General features: G+C 39.3%; 1 protein-coding gene across 1 annotated transcript in view; it reads left to right on the forward strand.

Moving 5' to 3' along the window:
• Positions 1–16,892: 16,892 nt before the first annotated feature.
• Positions 16,893–24,906, forward strand: part of LOC120727443 (dipeptidyl aminopeptidase-like protein 6) — a 93,627-nt gene continuing 85,613 nt past the window's right edge. Inside the window, exons 1-2 of the mRNA XM_040021687.1 lie at positions 16,893–17,124; positions 17,349–17,426. Of these exons, the coding sequence (XP_039877621.1) occupies positions 17,370–17,426 (57 nt within the window). The 5' untranslated portion in view covers positions 16,893–17,124; positions 17,349–17,369. The remainder of the gene's footprint in view (positions 17,125–17,348; positions 17,427–24,906) is intronic.

Below are 24,906 nucleotides of genomic sequence, written 5' to 3' on the forward strand. Positions count from 1 at the left end.
CCAATACAACATATTTTACATTTTCTTCAATTTTTTGCTATTGTTTATCTATTTATTTTATGGTGTTTAATGAAAAGCATCCTGTCCATTAATGTAAAGCAATATTAATGACAAGAGATAATTAGATGTGCTCTAAGACAAACATTTGTGTGCCATCTTCACAAAGTTTTGCTTCTCTTCAGGTAACCGATGGCCAGGTTAACCGTTCAAACTCAGTTTGTCTTCATGCACATTTCCTCATGTCGAGTGTACATTTATGGTGTAGGTATATATAATTATTAGCAGATAAATGTGCTTTAATACAATAAGTCTCATCAGCAAAACAAAGCATAATGTCATGGCGAATGGATAAATGCTCAAGGAGCTCTTTTCTGGTTGTTGAGCTTAATTGGTGCCCTTTGGCTATCAGCATTAAAAACTAATTTTCAAGAGAATACTGTGACTGCAAGATAGAATAGGCTTTTTTTTAGGCTATTCAGCTATCACATTGCTAGCCTTGCAAGTCATCATTTGGGTATAAAGTGTTGCAGTGGATTTTTTTATGTTGTTCCTGCAAAATAATTGCCTGTTTATGCCGGCTGCTGTTTTCAATATACATGCTATACGTGCAATTTACAGACCATTGCATGCAAACTGTTATGTGTCATGAGCTACTATGTAGGGCAACCCGTATGTATCTAAAAGACACCATTGCTGAGAAATATAATCGACATAGACTCAGCAATATATTTAAAAAACAAACAGGCCAACATTATCTGCGAAAATGTTTAAAAAGAAGCAGATCGTTATTTTTTGCTGCTGCAACTAGAAAAAAAACCTGCTGATAATATCAGTATTTCAGATAACAACCATCCTGCTTTTCAGTTTTACCGTGTATTTCTTTTAGGAGTCTTCTAGAAACAAAGCACCAGTGCTGCCTGAGGTAGAGGAGGAGGCAGCTGCAGAGTAAAAGGACAGACAGCTACCAGGTGAGCAGATGGATCATATTAATATAATAGAAGAGAGAAGAAACATGAAACCAAATGCTGCCTGAGCTCTTTCTCTGCAGAAGAACGGCGATTGTTGAATCGAACCCACAATAGTTCACTGCACAGCTAGATAATAATTTCCTATAGCTGCACGCAGAACACATTTCAAAACCATAGTATGTAGTGAAAAAAATTAGACTCAGCGTGAGTGGCGAAAACCACAAAGAGTACACATGCTTCAGTTAGATCTGAATAGGGAATCTGTTTTAATCTTTTATTTCAAAGAAATAAAATGTTTAAATATTTCACAGACAAATTTGCATCATAATTTCCTCTGATAACTTGGTGCTGAAGCCCAGTGTGGAAGAACTTCTACCTTACAAGAAAGAAGGCTTTCATTACAGTCTAATTAAAGAACAAAGAAGTCCACTTTTAAGAAGTTATAGAAAGAATTTGTTTGACTTGATACATTAAACAGACAGAATTGGCAATGCAGATATGAGAGAGAGCGGGAAAGAATTAATCTATCTCTTCTTGTAGACATATCTCAGACATCAAGTCTTTGGTCTTGACAAGCTTTGAATAAAGTGGAAAGAAGTGCGAAAGAAAAGTTTTAGGTCTCAGTGATATTAGAAAGTGCACTCAGTGTGCTTAGATGCTTGGTTCAGACACTGAAAAGCTGCAAAAGAAGTCAGAATGAATCTATTAATTCATCACTGATTGATGAGGGGACATTTCGTGAACTGAAATATTAAACCTTCATGTCATTGGTGGCAAGACAGCTCTACAAACCAGCCTCGCACCACATCTGCATTCTCTGATTTTGCACGACTTTCAATCATAAGGTCAGGTTGACCTTTTTTAGTCCTTTTGAACCATGAGGGAAATTGATTGCACCGGCGAATTATATGTGAACTGATAAAATATGGGAAAATTAATCCCTGCTTTGCAGAAAAAATTAAATTGAGGCAGAGGGGATTTGCTATTCTTCTGACTTTTGCAAAAGCTTTAATGTATAAAGTCTTCTGAGTGCAGTCCCTACTTGATGAACAATTTTATTGCCCATGGCTGGAGGAGCTAATTAGAATCTATTTATAATCATAGGGGAATATATCCAAAGAGCTAAGAGAGAGAGAAAGGATAGAGAAAGAAAGAAGGGGCTAAAGGGGGGATGGTGTGCCATGAAATCAGTCTGCGTGCTCTGATATCTGAAACTCAGATGTTCGCATCCAAGGAGCCAGACAAAACCAAATTAGCAGGTCTTCGCAGACAAGACAGAGTTTGCCTTTTTCTTCTTGTAGGAGTGGAAAGCCAGTTTACGGGACATACTTCAGTAACACAAGTGCATAAGTAGAAGATGAAGAGAAGTCATTTGATCATTTTAAAGTTTCAAGTTTTGGAACTTTTCGCAAAAGCTTTCAGTGGTCTTATGCAAAAGTCTCATGGGGGAATATAAAGCAGAAGATCAGGACATGAGGACAAGGGGAAGAGAGCAAAGAAGCGAGCTGCATTGGAAATATGATTAAACTATCACAGCTTTTTATTTAATAAAATAGTGTTGAACTGTTTGCATATTAAATAAAAATTCATTTGTTCTCCGCTTTCCTTCACTTTACAGCGGCGTCATCAAAGATCTCACCGCTCTCTGCTTCACTGCTTTCTGCAGAAATGTGCCTCTGCTGTCAGTGCTCTGCAGCCAGACACTGATTTTATGCAACGAAAAAACACAAGAGCAGCGGGAACTCGGTGAATTCAATGTGGACTACCCAGCATCCACTTACACAAAGCCATTAACAGTCTGACCAGACTGGTGAAATGCTAAAGCATCACATGCACATGGACAAAGTAGGAAACGCACGTGGACAGACAAGTCAATATAATGGGTTTTCCTTCCTATTATATGAGTTGTATAAGTCACCTTAGTTTAGATGACAGTGACCTCTTTCAGAGTCAGTAAACCTCTGGTGTCCAGCTCCCCACTGAGCATGTTTAACAGCAACATAATTGTATTCATTTATCGCATGTTAGGGTCACTAGAAAGCCAAAGGAAAGTACAAATGTTGAGCTGCAGACCTTAAAACATTTTAAGAGTATTTTGGAATTATTGGTGTTTGTACAGATTTGCACAAACTCTTAAAAACTGCGCAAACATTTTTTTAATAATAAAATTACTTCACATTTTTGTGTCTATGTAAATGGTGAAACAGTACTTACAAATATGCACCCTTCAGTAGGTACTAGTACCAGGTTGGACCTGCTTTTGTCTTCAGATTTGCCTTAGTTCTTTATGGGACAGATTCACCAAGGTGCTGGTAATATTCCTCAGCGATATTGGTCCATATTGATATGATAAGGGTTAAGAACAATCAAACAGGTATAACTAATGAAATGGTGGGTGAGTGGTTTTTTGATGTAATCCTCTTTGCTGTGGGCTCCTGGCGGCTTTATAATTTGTTCTACTAAACAAATTGACGGGTCACACTTTTAGACTGTTTATGTCAAGTAAAGACTGCAGTGCATAAAGGCACTTCAGAAGCGGTGAGCCAAAATGCACCTACTTGAGGAGGTCTATTTAAAGGCAAAGAAACAAAAAATAGTATGAACTGAAATAGCACTGATCCACAAACAATGTCCTGATTTGCTCCAGAAATCATTCATTGATGTGACAGCATGAAAACAGTTGACCTGCAATAAAAACAACAATTTATCTGGTAGAAAATTGTGTTTCACTCTGTTTTACAGCATCTCCAGGTTGTCATCTTCTCTCTTCCCTGCTCAAACTGTCCCTAAGTCCCGCTGCGGAGAGACTTTGCCCCTCTCCACTTTTTTTTTTTAATAATAGTAAAAGAAAAAAAAAAAAAATCAGCAAAGCGCAGTGAGCTCCCTCACAGGCACACCCAAGAGGCCCTATTAAAGCCAAGGTCAAATCCCACTCTGCTCTACACTTCATACTAGTATCCACTCTAAGAGTTTTCTAATATCCTGGATTCTCTGGTCCAGTCTAACTCTCCAGAGACACAGAGAGCACTGTACAATAATCCTGGTGGTGCAGGAAGGTGAGATGCTTCTCTGTTTTTGCTCTGAGCACTCTGAAGAAAGGAGAACAAAAGTCAGACATTAATCCACTTCACCGTAAATCATTAGAAGTGTTATATTTTCCTCTTCTTAAATAGTTGTTTGTGGTAGAATGTTGTTGCATAGTCATTCTTTTTATCATGAAAATGTGTCAACTGTAAAAACCTTTTGTTTTGCATTATCTCTTTTATATGTATCACAGTTTTTGGTCATGTGGCTCATAGGGTGGCCTCTTGTATCCATAAATCCGTTATCTGACTCGAATAATGCTTTATGGAATTTCTCAAGCATGCTGCAGCAATATAGAGGAGATGAATTTATGCTGCAAGTTGCCTTATAATCCTGGGAGAAAAGGTAGTGAGCCGTGAGACACCAGAACTGATGCTATGTCCTCCAGCCATATTGGGTAGTGAGGTGAATGTGACAGAAAAGATTGAGGTGGTCTTAGCCCTGAGATGCCAAGCCCATTGACAGTACAAAGCTATCAGTCACTCAGGGTAGAGCAGGGTGAGGGTGGAGAGTGTTCAGCCACTGCAGGCACTGTTATTCAATAAAAGATGTCTTTGAAGTCTACTCATTATGCTCAGTATTGTAGTATTAGTCATCAAAAACATTACAATAAACAGTATCACAAATTATTCCCAGGAGCAATGGTGTCATACCAATTCAACTCAGTTTTATATTTATTTATTTATTTTTGGAAGGGGTTGCTTTATTGCAACCACTAACACTTAAAGGAGCATTTTCACATTTTGATTAATATGCCTATACACTTTCATGTTAAAATTTCAATAAGAAGGACAAATGTTTCCTGTAAGTGTTTAAAGAAAACTCCAGTGGAAATGATCAAGAAGTTATCTTTGTAGGCTGATATGACATTACTTTGATATGTCAGAGTTATAATGGTGGCATCTTTCACAGATTGGACAGCCATAGTTATGGACTCACATTCATCTATCCATATTCTGCCACTTACCCAGGTTGAGGTCATGGGGGAATTAGTTTAAGTAGAAATGCCCACACATCCTTCTTGACATCCACCTCCTCCAGCTCTTCTGATGTGACTCGGAGGTGTTCCCTAGCCAACCGAGCACCATGACTTCTCCAGTGTGTTCTTGGCCTACAACCAGGGTCTCCTTCCAGTTGAACCTTCCCCCAAGCACCTCATCTCTAAAGATCCATAGTGATGGATTTCAACACTTGGATTTGGAAGAGCTTGGAGCTTCAATTTTCTTTTTTTTTTTTTTACATTTACACAGATTATAGTACTTTTATGTATTTGACTATGATTTCCACCGCTGAAGCACTGGCAGATCACAATTGCTCATATATTTCACACACTTATTATTGTTTTTTTAAATTTTATTTTATTTATTTATTTTGTTTAAATATTAAACTTTAGGATAAATTTGTCACACACTCTATATAAGGTCAAGACCAAACTTCATCATTTTCAGACCCTTTTTTTGTAGTTTATTTAAAGTTTTGAGGAACATCAAGGTCAGTCAAACCTTTCTGTAATGTATTTCCCCATTGTGACAACCACCTGGGACATTTTAATAAATACTCAAACACATCAAAGGAAACTGGATATGTCTGTGTCTAATGTCTATTTCCCAGAATAATACGAGTCCAGATTCATTGAACATTCATTGCAGCAATGCTCGTCAATGCTTTTGGAACAAGTCTGTAGCATTAGAGCACACTTGTTCCATTGTCAATCCATCCTTCACTGTGCTATGTGTATATATATATATATATGTATATATATATATATATATATATATATATGTATATATATATATATATATATATATCATATTTCTCCTCAGAAATATGATTCCTGGTAATAAGTCTGTGCTGAAGTGAGAAATCTGTCACGGTTTGCTGCAGATGTGTTGCTGAATACAGGACAGGAAATGTAGCTGCTCATATTTTGTGTAATCAAGCTGTCATGTAGTTTGTTTACACCAGAATGACCGATGATGAAGTGTGGGTGGTGTTTGGGAAATTTACAGGTTTCTTCTCATTACTGTCACAGACTGAGCACAGTTTCAGAAATAATATAAGAACGTTTAATAACTGTGATATTAAGGTGATGCAGAGAAAAAACTGTCCTGAGTTTCTGTGCTTAATTGAGTAATTATGATCGTGTATGCTTCTTGAATTTTAATGAAAAGTTAACATAATTAAATTCAACTGTGTTGTGTAGCAAAAACTGAAGAAATGCATCTGTTTGGCATTTTTGCGGGGAGAATGTGAAATCCAACAGGAGGATCTCAGCAGTCATCCATCTGCCTGCTCAGGATCCAAATAAGCACTCACTGGGTAAAAGCCCTGACCTGGGCAAGTTGCCAGTCTACCACAGGGCAAAAATGCCCTTAAAAGAGCCAGTCAAAAGCTGTCCCTTTTAGTAGTCAACCAAATCTCCATTGAGAGCTTGTACCACAGTTTCTTAGCCTTTAAAAGATCACCTTTGGTTTCCCCTCAGGATTTGGTAAGCACAGTTTATTTTGTTTCCATTAAAAGTAAGAAACAAAATAATTCTGTAAATTCTCGCACTGGATTATAAGAGCCCAGTAAAATATCACAACTCAGCAGAGCGTGCATTACTGTTTGTTGGCAGTAACACTGTCCATATTGGATAAATAAAACCAGCAATAATATGATTCAACTGCAGTGCAAAATCCTGTGTTTATTAGAAGAGATTTGCAAAAACCACCATGTCTTCCATGTCAGGAATGGACAAAAGCCATGTATGGCAATCAGAGACAGTCCATTTATATTAAAGACAAACAGAAAGTGAAGAATTAAGTGGAGCCTTACTGCTTCCATTGGAGTTAAGAGGGTATGTAGAAGTTAGATGCTGCTAATGAAATGCACTTAGCTGATCATCAGCAAGTGTGAGCGACTTTTGTCAGTCTGCTGCTCTGAAGCATTCAGGTGTCTGTTAACACAACAGCAAAGATTTTAGCAGTGATCTTAGAAAAAACAATTGCTTCTGCCAATCAATCTGCAAAGGGTTATAAGGCCATTTCCAATTTGAAGTCCATCATTCTACAGAGAGAAAGTTTATTTACAACTGGAAAACATTCAAGACAGTTGCCAGTCTTCCCAAGAGTGGGTGTCCCAGAAAATTCACCCCAAGGTCAGATTGTGCAGTGCTCAGAGAAACTGCAATAAAACCCAAGTGCTACATCTCAGACTCTGCAGGCCTCAGTTAGCATGTTAAAGGGCTGGCAGCAGTAAGGCTCTTCTCTCTAAAAAGAAAATTGCAGCACAATTTGTGTTTGCAACGTCGCATGTGAAGAAATCACAAGACTTCTTGAACAATGTCCATTGGAAAGATTAAACCAAAGTGGAGATCAGCACAGCATATGAGGACCAACACCTTATACCCACTATCCAGGACGGTAGTAGAAGCGTGATGATTTAGGCTTGTTTTGCAGCCACAGGACCTGGGAACCTGGGAACCATTGAGTGGACCAAAAACTGTTCTGCATACCAATAAAATATAAATCAAACATGAGGCCATGTGTCCGACACCTAAAGCTCGATCGGAATAGATTCATGCAACAGGACGATTCCAAGCACAGGAGCAAATCTACAACAGAGACTGACTGAAAAAGAAAAGAACCCAGGTGTTTCAATGGCCCATTCAAAGTACAGACCTCAACCTGATTGAATGCTGTGGTAGCATTAAAAAAAATAAAAGAGCCATAAAAGACCTGTGCATAAATTATTGCCTGCACACCTCAATGAAATGAAACAGAGTTGTAAAGAATGGGCCAAAATTTCTCCACAACATTGTGAGACACTGATAGTCAAGCAGAAAACAATTACTTTAAGCTATTGCTGCTAAAGGTGGTTCGACAAGCCGTTGAATCATAAAGTGTGCTTAGTTTTCCACAGGGTGACATTCGTGGTCCTGAGGATGACTTTATTAATAAGCAGGATTCTGGTGGAAGCTCCTGGCATGTTTACATAAACTAAAATGGTTAACAGTGTAAACACCATTAATAATAATAATAATAATTATATATATATATATATATATATATATATATATACAACATATATTATTTACGCCTATAGTCATTAAATTAATAAATAAGAACCAGAAGATTTTCCAAGACAATGAAAGATTTTGGCTGTACACTATCACGGTCCCTGTGTCTGTGCCTGCGGCTGATCCAGTAAGGCTACATGCGTTTTCGTTTTGGGTTCTGCTCTCTCGCTTTCTCTCTCCTGTGTTCGCTCTTCCTGGGCGGAGCTCATTGCGGGTTCCTGCCTTCGGCCCACACACCTGTGAGTAATCACATCATCCTGCTTTCCCTGGCTGCTTCTTAAGATGATGGCTCAGTGCTTCTCATCGCTGGACTGTTGTACGACGCACGTTAGTGTAGCCAAGGCTGAACAATTTCTTGTGTTTTCCTAGTGGCTTTCTATTAGAGATGATCTCTCGTCTTTGTGTAAATAGATTTCCTGGACCCGTCCCTTGAACCTCCCTTATATACTGATACCTGAGCACGAGCGTTTGGCTGAGCTGTGGAGCGAGTCGGAGACTGGAGCGAGTGAGTGCACGGAATGAACAGAGTGTGGATCTACGAGAGGGTGTGGAGTGTTTTCCCTTCCTGTCCCGTTGATCCCTGTCCATTCCCCTCACATTTGTCTATAGCTCACTGGGTGTTGTAAATAAAGACTGTTTGGTTCAACCCTGACACACACAAACTCTGACTTTGTCAAAGTAATTGTCATATTTTTCTGTTTGTGAGGCAAAAAAACACAAAATAAGACGGAAATTATGAGGAAAATTTGTTCATTCATATTACTGCTGCAATCTTGCCAAATGTCTGGTTACAGCTGTGCCCCCTAGACTGTGGAACAGAGCACATTAATTAGCTCGACCTTTCATTGACAAGTTGACAGTTGAATGACTGTTAGAGTGTTAGATTATGTTTTCCATCTCCATCTTGTTAACTTTGCCTCTCCTTTACAGTCAGATTTAAGGGTCCCTGTTTCCCAGGGGAACAAAGCCACCCTTTCAAAACAAACCAGTTTTCTTGAAACCAGCAAATGTATCTGTAAATCTATCAGCTGGGGAAGAGAGTCTATCTTTCGATAATGTGGTATCTACTCTTAGGAAATGAGGTTTGCAGGAAGTATTCATGTTACTCAAGGATTGAAATATCTATTATCATGTTACTCTCATCTAGCTGAACCCCCCCCCCCAAACAAAGTTAGAGTCCAATAATTTATCGAGTCAGTTCTAAGCCAGTATATACTTGGATGTCACTGTTGTTTCAGTGTTTGTGGTTTGTGTTTCCCAAAGCTACAAAGTCTGTCAGGGAGAAGATGCTGAGGTCAGCAAAACTCAGAAATCTATATGAAAAGGAATAGACAGTGCCTTATTGTTCTTGCTTGGAACCAGATATAAATTACGTAACTACTGTCTGGTTGTTTGGTGTAAAGTTAATATCTAAGTAAATTCTCAAAGGTAAGTGAAACTATAGAATAAACTGATTAGGAAAGGACTACAAGATATCTAAATAAGGTTACTTTCAAAGACCAAGGTGGATGGCTTCATGTTTTCATGTATTTTAGAACATGGTATTTGACAGTCCAAGGAAAGATGCAGTGAACCGACATGAAATGGGTGAAAACTATCCCAAATTCAGCTGCTGAACTGAAAGTAAGGCTGCTAAATAAGTCATGGTACCCAAGTCCATTAGGGAATTGCCAGAATTCTCTTTGCTGTCTACCAAGGGATCACGTAAAAGTTTGATGAGGCAGGTAACGAACCTGTATCTCACCCAAAAGGCAAAGCAACAACAAATTCATACAGAGCCTTGTTTGGGAGATCATAACCTCTTTAAAATGTTAAATATAATCTCAGTCAGAAAACAGTCCAGATCTTCTGTAATCATTAGACAAAAAGAGTGCCCTGACCAAAAACAGTCCCAGAAAATAGTAGGTAGTTGTAAACAATCTGTGGCTGAGAAGAATACCAAAACTGATTTCTAGGATCCTTGAAACTTTTATGTCAATAAGAGGGAGATGATTTAGAAAAATTGTTTCTGTTGGTGTACAATTGTGGTCAAATGTTTACAAGCCCCAAATTATCATGAATGTAATTTAGGGTTTTTAAAACTTTGAGGGGGGGCACAGAGGGTCAAAAGCATACATACAAGTTCAGAAATACAAAAACACTCCATTCGGTTTTAACCTCTTTTATCTATGTGTTTGGGATCATTGTCCTGTTACACTGGACACTCAGTTGTATCCAAGTTTCAAACATGTAGTCGGTGATTTGTGGTGAAGTTAAAGAGTCTGGAGCTAGTCCTCTTTCTTTGTTATTCCACCCACCTTGTACAATGTAGCAGTACCACTGGCAGCAAAATAGCCCTAGATCATGATGCTACGACATATCTTGAAATTTAAGTGACCTTATTTGGATGAGTTGGTAAATTACTGATTTAGCTAACGTTAGCTAACTTTGTTGTTAAGCTAGGTCCAGATGAGTGTAATGCACAGACACAAATATCTGCTAATTAGCAGGATGGCACAGTGGTGCTCTGGTTAGCACTAGCACCCAGAAAGTCCCTGAGTTTGGATTCAGCTTTGCTGTGTGGAGTTTGGCATGTTCTCTGGCTTCCTCCTACAGTCCGAAAACACACACACACACCAATTAACATCCATGGGTTAATTGATGGCTGTAAATTGACCAAAGTTGTGAATGTGAGCATGAATGGTTGTCTGACCACAGAACTGTATTAGCTCTGTGACAGACTGGTGCCCTGCTCAAGGTCTACCCTGCCTCTCGCCCTATCACAGCTAAGAATAAGCTGTCAGAAAATTGGTGGATGGAATACTAAAATAGTCACGAATCATAACATTAGTCAGATAATACTTCAAAATGCCCCAAAAAGCACTAACACGATTGAGAAGTTCCATTCAGTGACCTAAACTAGAGATCAGGGCTAGCAGATCCCAACTGCATAAACTAAGCTGTGTCAGGGCACTTGTCAATCAAAGTGACTACACCCCCAATCCAGGTAAAATTCACTAGAGTTGTTTTGGAGAGGAAAACTATGCTTATTTTTGGAGCCAGCCTCAAATTGCCACTAGTGGACATGTTGTTGAAGTGTTGTTGTCACTTGTGCATTAATTGCTTCATTTTCCAGCTCTGGGAGCTGAAGTAACCTTACAGGCAGGCCTCAGATGACCAGCAAAGTGAAGCAACAGTGATATCCACTACATCACCATCCCATCCCTCTTTATATATCCAATTAAACAAAGTACTTTTCCAAAGGATACCTTGAAATACATGATGGGAAAGGTTTTTTTTTCCAGTTTGGATGCTGTTCACATTGCTCTGTGTGCCTTACTTGCTCTCCAGTTTATTCACTCTCAGTTTCTGAATCATTAAAATTTCATATACATGATAACTGGATGGAAAAGTCTAAAATTTGTGCAGCAGCAATATATTTTCTGTTCCTTTTCTCAACTTTTCATAACCCCTGAGTTTATAAATCCCTTTTACACTTGTTCACCAAATGTGAGATGCGCTCACGCAATGCAGTGGTGCTGCTTATGTGTTCCACTAACTAACTGAACAGAGCTGCTCTTTCCCACAGTTAAAACATTTACACATGCAGGACAGGTTTGTTTTCCTCTCCCAGAGAATCATAAATCATAAACCACAAACCCCCACTGTCTCAAATCCAAAGATCCAGCTGCACTGACTATGGCTGAACACGCTGAAGTACGCTACAGTGTACATTTGTGGCGTATCCATCCATTCACAGTGATGAATGGTCCCCCTCTCTTTGTCAAAACAACAAAGCGCGTGGAGACAAAAGGCTTTGATGATGAGTAATTGTTTCTGACTTGGAATATGCAGACCTTTGTGTGCGCTGAGCATTTCTGTCAATGTGAGCTATTTGGTTCACTTTTCTCTTTATAATATTGCTTCATAAAGTACACATAATGTGCTACCCATGTAATGCATGAAGGTGGGTGTCTGCAGAATAATGTGATGGCGTAACAGCACCACAGCTACCTTTATGTGCAGATCTGCTTGGAGTGTAGATGACACTTTGGCCTCTTGATGGCTGTAATTGAGAGCATTTAAAAGAGTTGCAGCTATAGTAAATTGCTGGGATTGCAGCTTTAGATGAGAAAAGGGGGAGATTTAGCCATGCTACGTGTACCTTACGTGACAGCCACTTACTCAGAGTGTGTGCACGTAATGTTGTTTGCTTAGTTCTTTGCTACAAAACACAATGTTGTGAGCCCACACAAATCTGCTCAAATCAAATCTCTTGCTGGCTTATTTTGTGTCTCCTCTCATCCATGCGTTGACAAATTCCATAATAAAATATGACAGTTTGCACACCGACTGTGTGGAGGTTATTGAACTGTTGCCTCATTTTGATGATTAATCTGGGCCAGCATATACCTTGTGGTGTTGTGAAACAGCATAGCCACTAATGGCATGATTTATCCCTTGAATACAATGAAGCGCTAACTCTGGGTTGGGAATTCCTAACACTGATGTAAAATTGTCATACTACACTCTAGGTGATGAATGTGTACCGTACAGGGCACTGACGCATGAAAGCAATGACAAAATCTCATAAGCAAATTTGAGTGGCTCAAACAATTCTATTGTTATACAGTTGAGCATCTTCACTTGCTCAGAAGGATTTCCACGATATAAACCACATTTATTTGTGTGAGGTGCCTTTTTATGCTTCTCTAACTCTGGCTGCCTCTAATACAGAGAAGTGTTTATTTTAATACAGACAGCCCCATTTTGTATCTCCCCAAACACACATATTCTCATCTTTTCTGCAACAAAGCGCTTAGGAGAGGAGGTTTCGCTATCCCCCGGGCACCAGAGAAAGATGAAGATGCACAATTCAATTTCAATATACGGATGTGGAGTAGCAGTCTGTGTGCATGATTTTTATATAAATTCTGAGAGTGTTGCCTTTTGGGGGTCAGTTAATTAGTATATGCAGATCAGGAGGCTGGTAAACAGGAGCTCTGTAATGGAAGTCGGTGAACTGGTAAACAGAAGCTATGTAGAACTTCACTGCTGAAAGCAATACCACAGGAAGTTTACATGTGTCTTTTGACCACAGCCTGAGATAAAGTGGTTGAGAAGTCTGAGACCTGGCCCTGAAAGCTGATGCAAGGTGTGTGTGTGTGTCTGTGTGTGCGTGTTATAAAGCTTTCAGAGAACTATTTAAGGATAAAATGTAAAATTAGGTTTAGGTTAAGTGCAGTGCAAAAGCGAGCTGTGATATTTTAAGCCAGCGTGGAGGGTGAGGGAATGCATTATGTCTGTGAAATATTTTGGTTATTGATTAAAATACTAGTCGATTTAGTCATTTTTGGACATTCCTGGAAACTGTGTGCATTTGATCTGAAAACTGCTGTTCACAAACGCTGTTCATCTAATCTGACTGAGCTGGAGCTGTTTTGCAAAGAAGAATGGGCAAGGATTTCAGTCGTGCAAAGCTGGTAGAGACAGACCCTAAAAGACTGGCAGCTGTAATTGCAGCAAAAGGTGGTTCTACAAAGTATTGAGTCAGGGGGCTGAATAATTACGCACACCCCACTTTGCAGTTATTTATTTGTAAAAAATGTTTGGAATCATGTATGATTTTCGTTCCACTTCTCACGTGTACATTACTTTGTGTTGGTCTTTCACGTGGAATTCCAATAAAATTGATTCATGTTTGTGGCTGTAATGTGACAAAATGTGGGAAAGTTCAAGGGGGCCGAATACTTTTGCAAGCCACTGTAGATCCTCTTCTACATACCTTGGTTGTAATAAGTGTTTTTTTGAGTTACTGTTTCCTTTCTATCAACTGGAAGCACAGATTTGATGTTTGGGCTTACAAGCAGTTGAATTGGTGTACCTAATAAAAATACCCTTTTGCTGTAAATACTCTTTCATGCCCCAAATAGGCTCCTTTAAATAGTCTTTTCATGAATGTATATACTTATCACTCTCTGTCATTCTCTTAAATTTGTAACTTCAGTAGGAAAAATAGAGTCTGGTGATTTAGACAAGGAGATGGCAAAGTTTGGAAAGCTGGACTGGAAACGAAAACATATTTGAATTTGAACGGTTGTAAACTTTAACAGAGGTACTTTATGGATCAATTGTAGTTGTTCTACTCCTCTGTTCAAGTGGATTATTTTGGAAGTGAGTCAACCTCTAAAGTGCCCCTCGCCAAGTTAGCCACCAAGAATGGATTTTATAACCACTGTATGACCAATGTTCCTGCAGGTAGCTGTGCTAAGTAATTCCAGGAGAAGTGGTACAGTGAAAAGGCAAGTTAAGCGCTGCAGTATTGCTGCTAACTGTATTCGGTCATATGGCATTCATGTCAGACCTTCAGTAGCCCACACATAATTAAGTGGAGGAGGTTTTTAAGCTGATAGCACTGCTTCCTCTGTTCTTTCAGGTTGTTATCACTCCAGGGTTTGGCTCTCCACATGCTGCCAGTGTTGCCCACATGTACACCACCAACCCCAGAGATCCCTCAGGTCCATTAAATCAGTGATGTTAAAAAAAACAGGGAATTATTTTATTTTTTATTTTTTGCCTCAGAGCTCATGTGGTGAAATTTGTTGATATTCTAATAAGAAACAGGGAAGGCCAGCTAGGAGAAAAATTGGATTTTCAGGCAGAATTCAATGACTTATTCTCCGTGTAGATTGCAGTTTCAGAGGATGGGACAGAATAGGTAAGCTATATGCAAAACCCATAAAGTCAACTTGGAAATTAATTCACCTTAGAAGATATCTGTGGCTCTGTCTTATCCTTATCAAAACTGTAGAAATGTTAAAATCTCCTCAAAGATTTTCTTTTCATTTCTTTGATTTGGTTTATTTTTCTGCAGATTAAAACCCAATCAGGATCCTTTGTCTGACCTTTATCCTGTCCTGCCTAATGTCTGTTTTGATAAATGTCTGCAGCATTTTTAGCCTCATCTAAATAAAGTGCTTATAGACCAAAGGGTCTGAAACAAGATCTGAAAATGCAGCATGGGATTTACACTGCTCTCATATACCATCTGACAGGAAATGGTTTCATGATGACAGGCTCTCGGGAGCAGTGATACTTTGTAATAGTCAGCTGATTTCTTGCTAAAAACAATCAACTGACATGATACACTGGGGAACAGAGGAAGATACAGCTATTATAAATTAAGTCATCACTGGAGATACGTTGATAATTATCATTATTATCTACACAGCTATGGCCCTCAGTTTCCTACTTTTTTATTGAAACTGTAGGAATAAGCTATAAAACAGTAAAGCTCTCATTGTTATGCCCAGAGAATCAATGATCAGTACAAAATGCATAACTTAATACACAATAGATTAACTTTGTGCAAACCTTAGACATAAAGTGTGGCTATTTACCACAACTGAAGATTACTACGGTGATAAAGGCTTGGAGAATGACCTCTGGAAGCTCTTTGCAGTGTTTCATTCAAACCTTAGCCTGTCTGTCAGCTGGTGATAAAACTACAAAGCTGGGTCATAAAAATGGAGAAAAAGACAAAAAAGGAAGAAGCACCATAAAGCATGTTTGTTATGCAGATTTGCTTCAGCCTCCACCCACTCGATTCCATCTCGCTGATTTCCAATTTATTTGGGTTCAGTGTAACTCAGCTCCTGGTCTGAAACCTCTACTCCACTTCAGCATTTCCACAACAGCATTTAACAACTGTAATTGGTCTCCTGTGGCTTTAGAGCCCCCTTGCCTGTTCTTCCATTAACACCACCACAGAGCTGCCTGGCTGCCATCCATGGTGCAGATATATATATATTATATATATATATATATATCCTTTTTCTTGAATGTCTTGAATGAGAGTCAGACAATGGAGAGGTCACCCTGCAAAACAAATATTTTATGTCAAATTTGAAGTGAAATGAAATTCTTCTGACTTTTTGTAAATAGCAGGTTATATCAAGTAGTAACTTTGCAACTATTTTGCAATTTCCCACCTGTGAACTGTCATACCTAAACTGAGCACCTTTAGGTGTAACATGCTACTTTTCTACAACTCCGTTATTTGCAGTAAAGGTTGTCCACTCATATTACAGCTACTTACCAACTGTTTACCGAAGAAACTAGTGCAACAAAGCAGTCCCTTTACAGAATTTACACACAATTATTTAAATAAATATCAACATTTTTCTTCTCACAAAAAGAAAGGTCTGTCCTATGTTCGTCTAATTAGCTGCAGCAGACTCCCCAGCCCAGCATCATTAGTATTTGCAGAGTGCGCCGCCACTTAGCTCCCCGTGGTTTTACTAAATTCACACTTTACTTTCTGTAATGAACTCTTTTGCATCCCCCTCCTCATTAGGCCCGCTGAATTTTTTTTTTTATTTTTTTATTAAACTCCGAGTGGCTGGAGGGCGACACAGCTTCGCCTTTGATCAACTCTGACGGCTAAAAGCTTCTAATTGCAGCTCGATGCGGAAGTTTACCGGCGGAGGTCAAATTACGCACCTTTGTCCAACTAATAACCGCGTCAGAGTCGCCCGGCAACTCATAAAAAGGTTGTGAGAGCTAAGTCTAAAACTCCCAGTGTAGTCATGAGCTAGATGCTGCTGTGAAATTAGCTCTCAGAAACGACCCATCCTTGAAATGCTCGCTTTCGTGGGGCGTAACTTTCAGAAAAGCGCAGATAAGATGGCCAAAAACCCCGCATGTGCAGTTTGCGAATAAACAGTCTGCTTTACATCTCTTTCGCCTTTTTCTTTGTAAATGCACAGCCTATTATAAACGAACTCAGTTTATTCTGCAGGAACTGTACAAATCTATCAAAGAAACTCCATTTACTGACTGGAAACCTTTGTGAATCGTCATCCTTTAGAAACTTTCTGCTTTTCTGCGACTCATCTGTGTCGTTCAGGTCGACGCGCAGGAGAAAAGCGCACACTGTACACCCCCGAGGGGATTCACTATCTCCGAAGAGAGGCTGCGCACAAAGAGCTTTGATTTACCATTGGACAACACTTTTAAATAGCCTTACTACAGGTGGGTGACGCTTAATCTGGAGCACATTGTTGGAACAGCTGTAGCTCAGACGCATGCACTTAGGCAGTCAGGCACATTGGGCACCTTTGGCTCTACGATTTTAGACAACAAGCGCGGAGATCCTCGTGATTACCAGCTGAGAGAGAGAGAGAGAGAGAGAGAGAGAGAGAGAGATATGAAAGTTGGTTGTTCAGGCGACTTCAGGTGAATATTTTGTATTGCAGACTATCTCTATTTATGGGACCATGAACTCATCTGCAGGTGCAGGAAACTATCGCAGAGGCTCCATCAAGGCAGACAAGGTAACTTATATTTTAAATCTCCTTATTTAAAGAAACATTATTTTCCTTAACTATTAAAATCTACCAGATTGTGCAGAATTGTTTGAGCACTTTTTTTTAAAGCCCACCGATGCGCAAAGAGGTGACCCCCTCCCCCTCTTTAAGTCCTGTGGACCGAACTGTAAAAGAAGACGATCGGGTTCCTATTACATGTTGTTGAGATGCAGAGGTGTAGCTGTCTTCTGGGTGCAGTATCTTGATTCCCTTTCGGTAGTTTTCCACCTGTTTATTTAAGTATAGAATCACTCAGCTCACGAGGATTGTTCTGGAAACAGTAGGTGTCATAAAGAATGTGCATCTGATTGTAGGGAGCCAAAGACGCTCACAAAATGTTGCCTCACTTTAGAAGTTAAGATTAAAGATGCCAAATAATCTGATAAGATGTCTGCAAATCCATCCACAGCGTCTCCATGAGAAGACTGTTTATGATTTTATATTCAACTCTAATTTCATATGTTTCCACTCCATCTTCCTTTATAGCTCACTGGCTTACACCCTCAGAGTTCAAACAAGGAAACACATGAAATCAACAGACAATAAAAATACATCTCTTGTGACTTGTCCTGTCCTGTAATTCCCCAGCAACAGCACTCGCCTAACATCACTTCCGAGCAGCAGCTGCATATTGGAGCCAAAGTTAACTTGCATTACACCTCGGGGTGCATTGATTGTGGTTTCAGTGAGGACAAAATGCGTTTCCCTGTCCTGTGATTCTCTGTAGAGGAGCTGTGAAATATTTAAATTGTGACAAATTTGTCTGTCTCTAGGGGGCATGTCATCCCCAAAAAGGTTTAAAGATCACAGGCTGTAGTAGACTATTTATAGATGAATGTTACCCACAGTGCTACAAGCAAAGTACACTCGTTTAAAAATGCTCTTTTAAGTTTTAGATTAAGGATTGTTCATGTGTGTTGTTTGTGGAAAGCTTGGTGGTGTCTTTGCCTAATCGGCTCTCTGTCATTAATTTAATCACATTTGTGCCGCATTGCTGTGCATGTTTTCTTTGATACAATAGTGTGTAATTTAATCCTAATAAATCTGGATTATTTCCCAGTTTCTGTGTGGATTCACTCATCTTTTAGTCATAGATTAGACCGAGTCTTGATATCGTTCCCTTGTGCTCACGTTGGTTCACGCTGGAGTTAGTTTGCCACCTGCTGGAAGCACAGTCAAATACTCAGTCAACATGAGGCTTCTCTGCCAAGCTTCAGCAGTCTGCTGGCATGTTGACAGACTTTTCTCTCATTACTCAGGCTTTGCTGGACTCCAGTCACTTTTACTTAAACAAATTTCTCCACTGTGAAGAGAGGCTATACCTTTTGTACACTCCATATTTCTCATATTTCTGCTGACAGCTCCGCTTACAGCTCAGTGCCGTGAAAGCCCCAAAGCCTTGAAGCTTCTGTGACCAGTATTTTACTTATTAAGGATTCCCAGACACAACCTATTAAATTCTACCATAATCTGTGGACAATTTGCATAGAAAGGGAAATCATTAAGTCCGGCCTTGGCAAACCAAGCCGCCTACCCTTCTCTGAGGACAGAATAATTTTGAGAAAATGCAGACATGTCTGCACTAAAATTCATTAAACCTGATTTGGTTGGTGTGATTCTGGCCTGAGAATAAGAGAGCTCATATTAACAGTGACTTACTGTCAGAATCTACATTCTTATTCTCATTTCCCTTTTTGCTCTCATCTTCTTTTCCCTTTCCTCCTCCTCCTTTTATTTCATAGTGGTATTAATTACTAACTAGCTTTTTTAAGGGTATTTATGAACTTAATAAAGATATAATAAAACATTCAACTAATGCAATTATGTTAGTGTCAGAGTCAAAGGTCTTCTGCTACTGTATTTTAACCTTACACTCCCATCCAATCAGGAAGCATGAGGACTGTAACAATATGAAATGTTACTCTACATGATTATTGTGGTTTTAAAACACTACTGTGCAAAAGTCTTGATCTACTCCTAATTTTTTAATATTTTGCTACCGAGGAGTCTTGTCTCGAGGAGACCTTTGTTGTCATTTTTTTTAAGTGGTCTTGAGCAATAGTGCGCCTGGTTTTCTGAAGGTCTTTAAACATTTTTATTTGGGCACTGGCTGCTTTTTCAACCTTTTTCAGTCCTTGCACCTGATCATTTTTAGACAACTCTTTTTTTCATTTGCTTGATTTTTAAGTCACTTAACACTGATATATAAATTACCGTATTCAAGCACAGAAAACGCACCCTAACTCTGGGAGCCAATTTTAAATTGTATCTCTAGACTCTTTGTTACTAGGAGCTTGTTGCAAAAACAAACCCAGTTCCCATGTCTTTAGCTGAATCTATAGGAAATGCCAAAACATAACAGAACACAGTTTGACGAGCATAATATTTTATTTTTGGACTCACAAGGTGGTTCCTTGTTAATAGAAGGAACTATTGGTTGAAAACTTGGCATATCTTTGCATGGTGTGCAAAAGCTGAGGAAAGTGGACAAGTAGAAGATGTAAAATAAATAAGTATCAGGCCTAAAAACTAATCTACACCTTGTGAACAGTATCTGTGTTATTAAAAATAGGAAAATCCAGCAAAGACCTGAAACAGGACCTGAGAGATGCATCTGGCCCTTCAGCTGATCCATCTACTGTTTACTGAAGCCTCATCAGAGGTGGTCTCAGTGGAAGGGCGGCTGTCAAGAAGTCATTCTTAAGGAAGCAAAACAGGGAGAAAAGGCTGAGGTATGCCAGGTTACCCCAGAACTGGGCTGAAAATCAATGGTAAAAACTCTGAAGAAGTGATGAATCCAAATTTGAAAGCTGTCAAATCATCATCAGTGTGCATGAAGGAGACATGCCATGAAACAAGGTGGCGATTCTGTCATGGCTTTGGGATGTATTTGCACCATCCTGAGCCATGGTGGTGTTGACGATCTTGTCAGAATTAATTGAATTATTAATGCGTAAAAGTATCATCAGATTTTGATCAACCACACAACACCATATGGACAGCATGTAATTAGTAGCAGCTTCATATTTCAACATTAAAATGACCCCAAACCCAGTGTAGTAAAAGCATACTGGATAGTGTTCCATTGTGTGGTTTTCTATCAGTCATGGATTGGCCTCCCCAGAGAGTGGAGCTCAGCATTGTAGAAGCAGTGTCATCTTGACAGAGAACAGAACAAAGAAGAGCTTGGAATTATTCCTAAAGACTACTTAAAGAAGTGAAGGGAAAGTTTGCCTAAGAGAGTTTATGTTGAACAATAAAAGTGGTCATAAGAAATACCGACTTTCAAGTTTTTCAGAATAGTATAAACTCTGATTTAACCTCAAATTCTGTGTTTTCCTCTATGTTTACACAAGCTTCAACAAATCGCTTCTCCTACTTCCCATTATTGTAGCAAAATATCAAGAGAATTGGGGTGGCTCAAACCTTTTGTGCAATACTGTATCTATGACACAATTCAAATATAAAAGACTAATGTTACGCTATCTTTCAAAATCCCTATTGAAAATGAATTACATTCAAAATAACTGAGGTGCATTTGGCTATGATTTTGTTTAAGGTAAAAATATTAAGAAGAGATTTTGCTGTTTATATAAGAAAGAAGCTGTAGTTGTTGGTCTGAAATGGACTCTGACACACACACACACACACACACACACACACACACACACACACACACACACACACACACACACACAAGGCTTCGATTTGTTGGTATTACCAAAATGCATCGTTCTCCTCCAGGATTATCTAATTTTGTGTCCAATAAAAGGTCACAAAGTGTCACCACATTAGGGAGTTCTATACTTATATTCATGACTATATTAAGCTTCTGCAGTGTTTGTTGTCAGTCTGAATGCTGCTTCAGCTGCTGTTGATGTTTGATACTTGTAGAGATCACATCCATTACTGGCTTCATAATGAAACATTCCCCCACGAGGATGCACAAATCCCACAGAGCATTGTGGAAACAAGGCTGTCACACGAACCTGCTTAATTTAAATTTCCTGAATTATTTTAGGACTCTAATCTTGTCGCACATATCGGTGCTCTGTCGCAAATTTGGAGCGAAAACCTTTTCATTCATCATTTTTGAATCATTTACATCTGATGGAATGGTTACTCAGCATCATGTATTTATGCTTAGACATGCCCCCAGTTGAATCATTGGTATTTTTTTTTTAACTTTACACCACAGAGCAGAAAATATATTTCTTTTTTTGCCTCACCGTATCTTGTCTCATCTGTGGTGCCGTCTGCCTCTGGTGCCGCTCGCTGACTGACGTTTTTGAGGCCAGTGGCTTTCCCCTGAGTCTAGACTTCCTTTATTTGCATTAACTAAGAGAGGCAGTCAGACAGTCAGCTGGCATTGCTTTCTCTTTCCCAGATAAAATTTCTGTTGTTTCACTCTGAGGTTTAGCAGAGAGTTTAAAAGAGTTTGTAAGACGGCATTATAAATTTGTCTGCGGGGGTCATACAGCATGTTACCACTCAAGTGTAGTTCTGTGTGTTAGTAAGCAACACGATTGTACCTTTCATCTGTTTGATCGTGTTAGTTTTGAGTGAGCTTGTATCAGCGCTGTTTGAAAGTGTGTGTGTGTGTGTCAAGGATACACTGGCACCCTGAGCTGAATGTTAAGGTTCCCTGGAGTAAAATTGTACAGACAAACTTTCACTGAAATGATTTGTATGCAGCAGGAATAAGGATGAAATGCCTTTCAAAAGCATTCTGTATTCATCTAGTGGGCCCTCAGTATTTCTGCATTGAACCATTGCACTTTGAATCGCCTGCTTAAAATGTTTGTATTGCTGCCCGAAGCCAGTAGTAACCATTATAAAATGACTTTCATTTTCCTGATGCGCTCACACGTACACATTTTCTGTGCACATTTTGATACCATCTGTTTATTTTATCCAATGACCGCTTTGAAAGTGATAATGCTGTAGCAAACAATAGCACATTGTTCAATGAAATGAAATTCGGAGACAGAAACAACCAGGGATGCCCAGAAGCAACAGACACCATTCAGCAGCAGTCATTTTTCACCACTAACTGCTATGCTGCGATTAGGCTCCCCAGGGAAGGCTTGCTGTAGATGAGAACCACGTTTATAAAAGCTGTCCAGGTTTTGCAGCTCCCGGCCACCTTTGAGCACCTAAAGCTCTTCATCCTGGACACAATCTTGCACTTGCATTGCTCCCTGGGGCGCAGGGTTCATCTGTTCCTGTCACCTGTGACAGATGACCTGATAGTACTCTGCCTGTAGTGAAGCCACTTGCTGATAAAGACACATCATAGCGTGACACACAGATATTCCCAGATTCATTCCTATTCTGACGAATAATGATGTTTTCTCTATTCATATCTTTGCACTGGTGTTGTAGCCTGAACTCAAAGTGAAGCGTGTACGAAGTGCATACCAAGGACAGCAGCATGAATCTTTAGGATCCACAGGGAGGAGTGTCAGGCATAGGTGCCGTGGTCTGGCTGAAGGTCAAAATCAGAGCTGCACTGCACTTGATGCTGTTTTCAGACACCAAGTTGTGAAGTGAAGGACACGTACAGAGGCAAACATGCATGCTTATGCGCACCTTTTCACACCTGAATGTTAGCGTTTTAGGATTTCACACAGAATTTTATCCTGTAGTTGTGAAATACTATCTCTGCAGCCGTGTTGAAAACATTACTTCTTTCAGTCCATGTACAGTTGTGGTCAGAAGTTTACATATCCTATCATGGGCATGAATGTCCTTTTAATATTGGGGCTTTTAAGGATTTCTTTGAAGTGTTCCTCTTTTAGGGTGGAATGATTGAACAGCAAACATCTTCAATGACTTTAAAAAACAAGAATTGGGTGCAGAAGTTTGAAATTATTTTTGATTCCCTCGAATCCACACCATATTCATATTAAAAGTATATGTAGCGGCTCAAGTATATACATACATCTTCCCTAAAATATAGCTTAATGTCCAGGGTTGCGATCAGGGCATTGGGAAGGCTGTTCTGGAAATGTAATGTTCGCCTGTTTTACCCATTCTAAATCCAGTTTTGATATTTGTTTGGGATCATTGTCCTGTTGGAACACCCAACCATGTCCAAGTTTCAAACATCTAGCTGTTGACTTGAGGAGAAGTTAAAGATTTGAGGTAGTCCTCCTTCATTATTTCTTCCACTTTGTGCAGTGTACCAGCACCACCACTGGCAGCAATACAGCCCCGGAGCATTATGCTACCACCACCATGCTTGACAGCCACATTGTAGCCAAATAGATTAATCTTTGTCTTGTCTGACCACAAAACCTTTCTCCAGATGAATTTGGCTTGTCTGTGTTGACAACTGGAAATTTCAGCTTCGGCACTCTCTCAGTCCACGGTCAGGTGAAACTTCTTTTATTGTGGACAGTGACACTAATGTTCCAGCAGTTTCCAGTTCATGGCAGGCTTCATTGTTGGTTGTTCATTTGTTTATCATAAGACTGCAAAACAATTCCCTCTCATTTGAGTGAGAGGGAATTGGATCTTCTTCCAGATCATTGTCACCCATCCAACTAACTTCAACTTATGTACAATTGTTTGACCTGATCTTGCAATCTGGAGTTATCTAGAAATGGCTGCAGGGTACTTTCTTCACTTGTGGAAATCTACAACTCTGATTGGTCAGTCCAATGAGTGCTGTAAAAAAATCCTTTTTATGCTGAGAAGTAGAAACTTTCCATCCTGTAAAAATAACAGCTCAAAGAATTTGTTAAAAGCATCAAATTTCAATGACATTCATGGCCATGATGTCTATATCTAAACTTCTGACCACAACTGTACGTGGGTTGAAAGGAGAAACATTTTCAACACTGCTGCAGAGATTTAAAAAAAAAAATCAAACAATTACCAGAAAATTCTGTGTGCAATGCTAAAACACTCAGGTATGATAAGGTTTGTATGAGCATGCATATTTGCCTCTGTATGTGTCCTCCCCTCTGTAACTGTGTCTGATGACATCATCAAGCTGTTATGTCCTTCTGACCACAACTGTGGAGCCGTTTCGGTATTACCAGACAAATTATGGTATAAAAATTCAATTAAGAAGCTGGATACACCATTGCAGCAGACACTTCCACACAAACCAAAACATAAACTGATGATTTCATTATCTCCACTGGGCTGAATGCTAAATCTTGTTTTCTCACTGAATCTGGAGGCCCAGATGTGTATCACAGAAGTCCCTTCACCATGCTGATATATGTGATTTAAAAACACAGAAATGCAAACTGTCATTGCGATTTATACGCAATAAACTAATGTCTCCTGAACATTATTGCGTGCTATCAATTGTAGACATTATTAATGATTGTGTTTTGACATCGGCTCTTAAAATGTGTTGATGGTTGCTCATGTTCTGCAAAATCAGCAGACGCTGACAAATGGACAGACTCTGTAAGTAAATATAAGCAGT

This window comes from Simochromis diagramma, unplaced genomic scaffold (assembly GCF_900408965.1).
Source record: "Simochromis diagramma unplaced genomic scaffold, fSimDia1.1 OVJJ01000205.1, whole genome shotgun sequence".
Lineage (NCBI taxonomy): Eukaryota > Metazoa > Chordata > Actinopteri > Cichliformes > Cichlidae > Simochromis > Simochromis diagramma.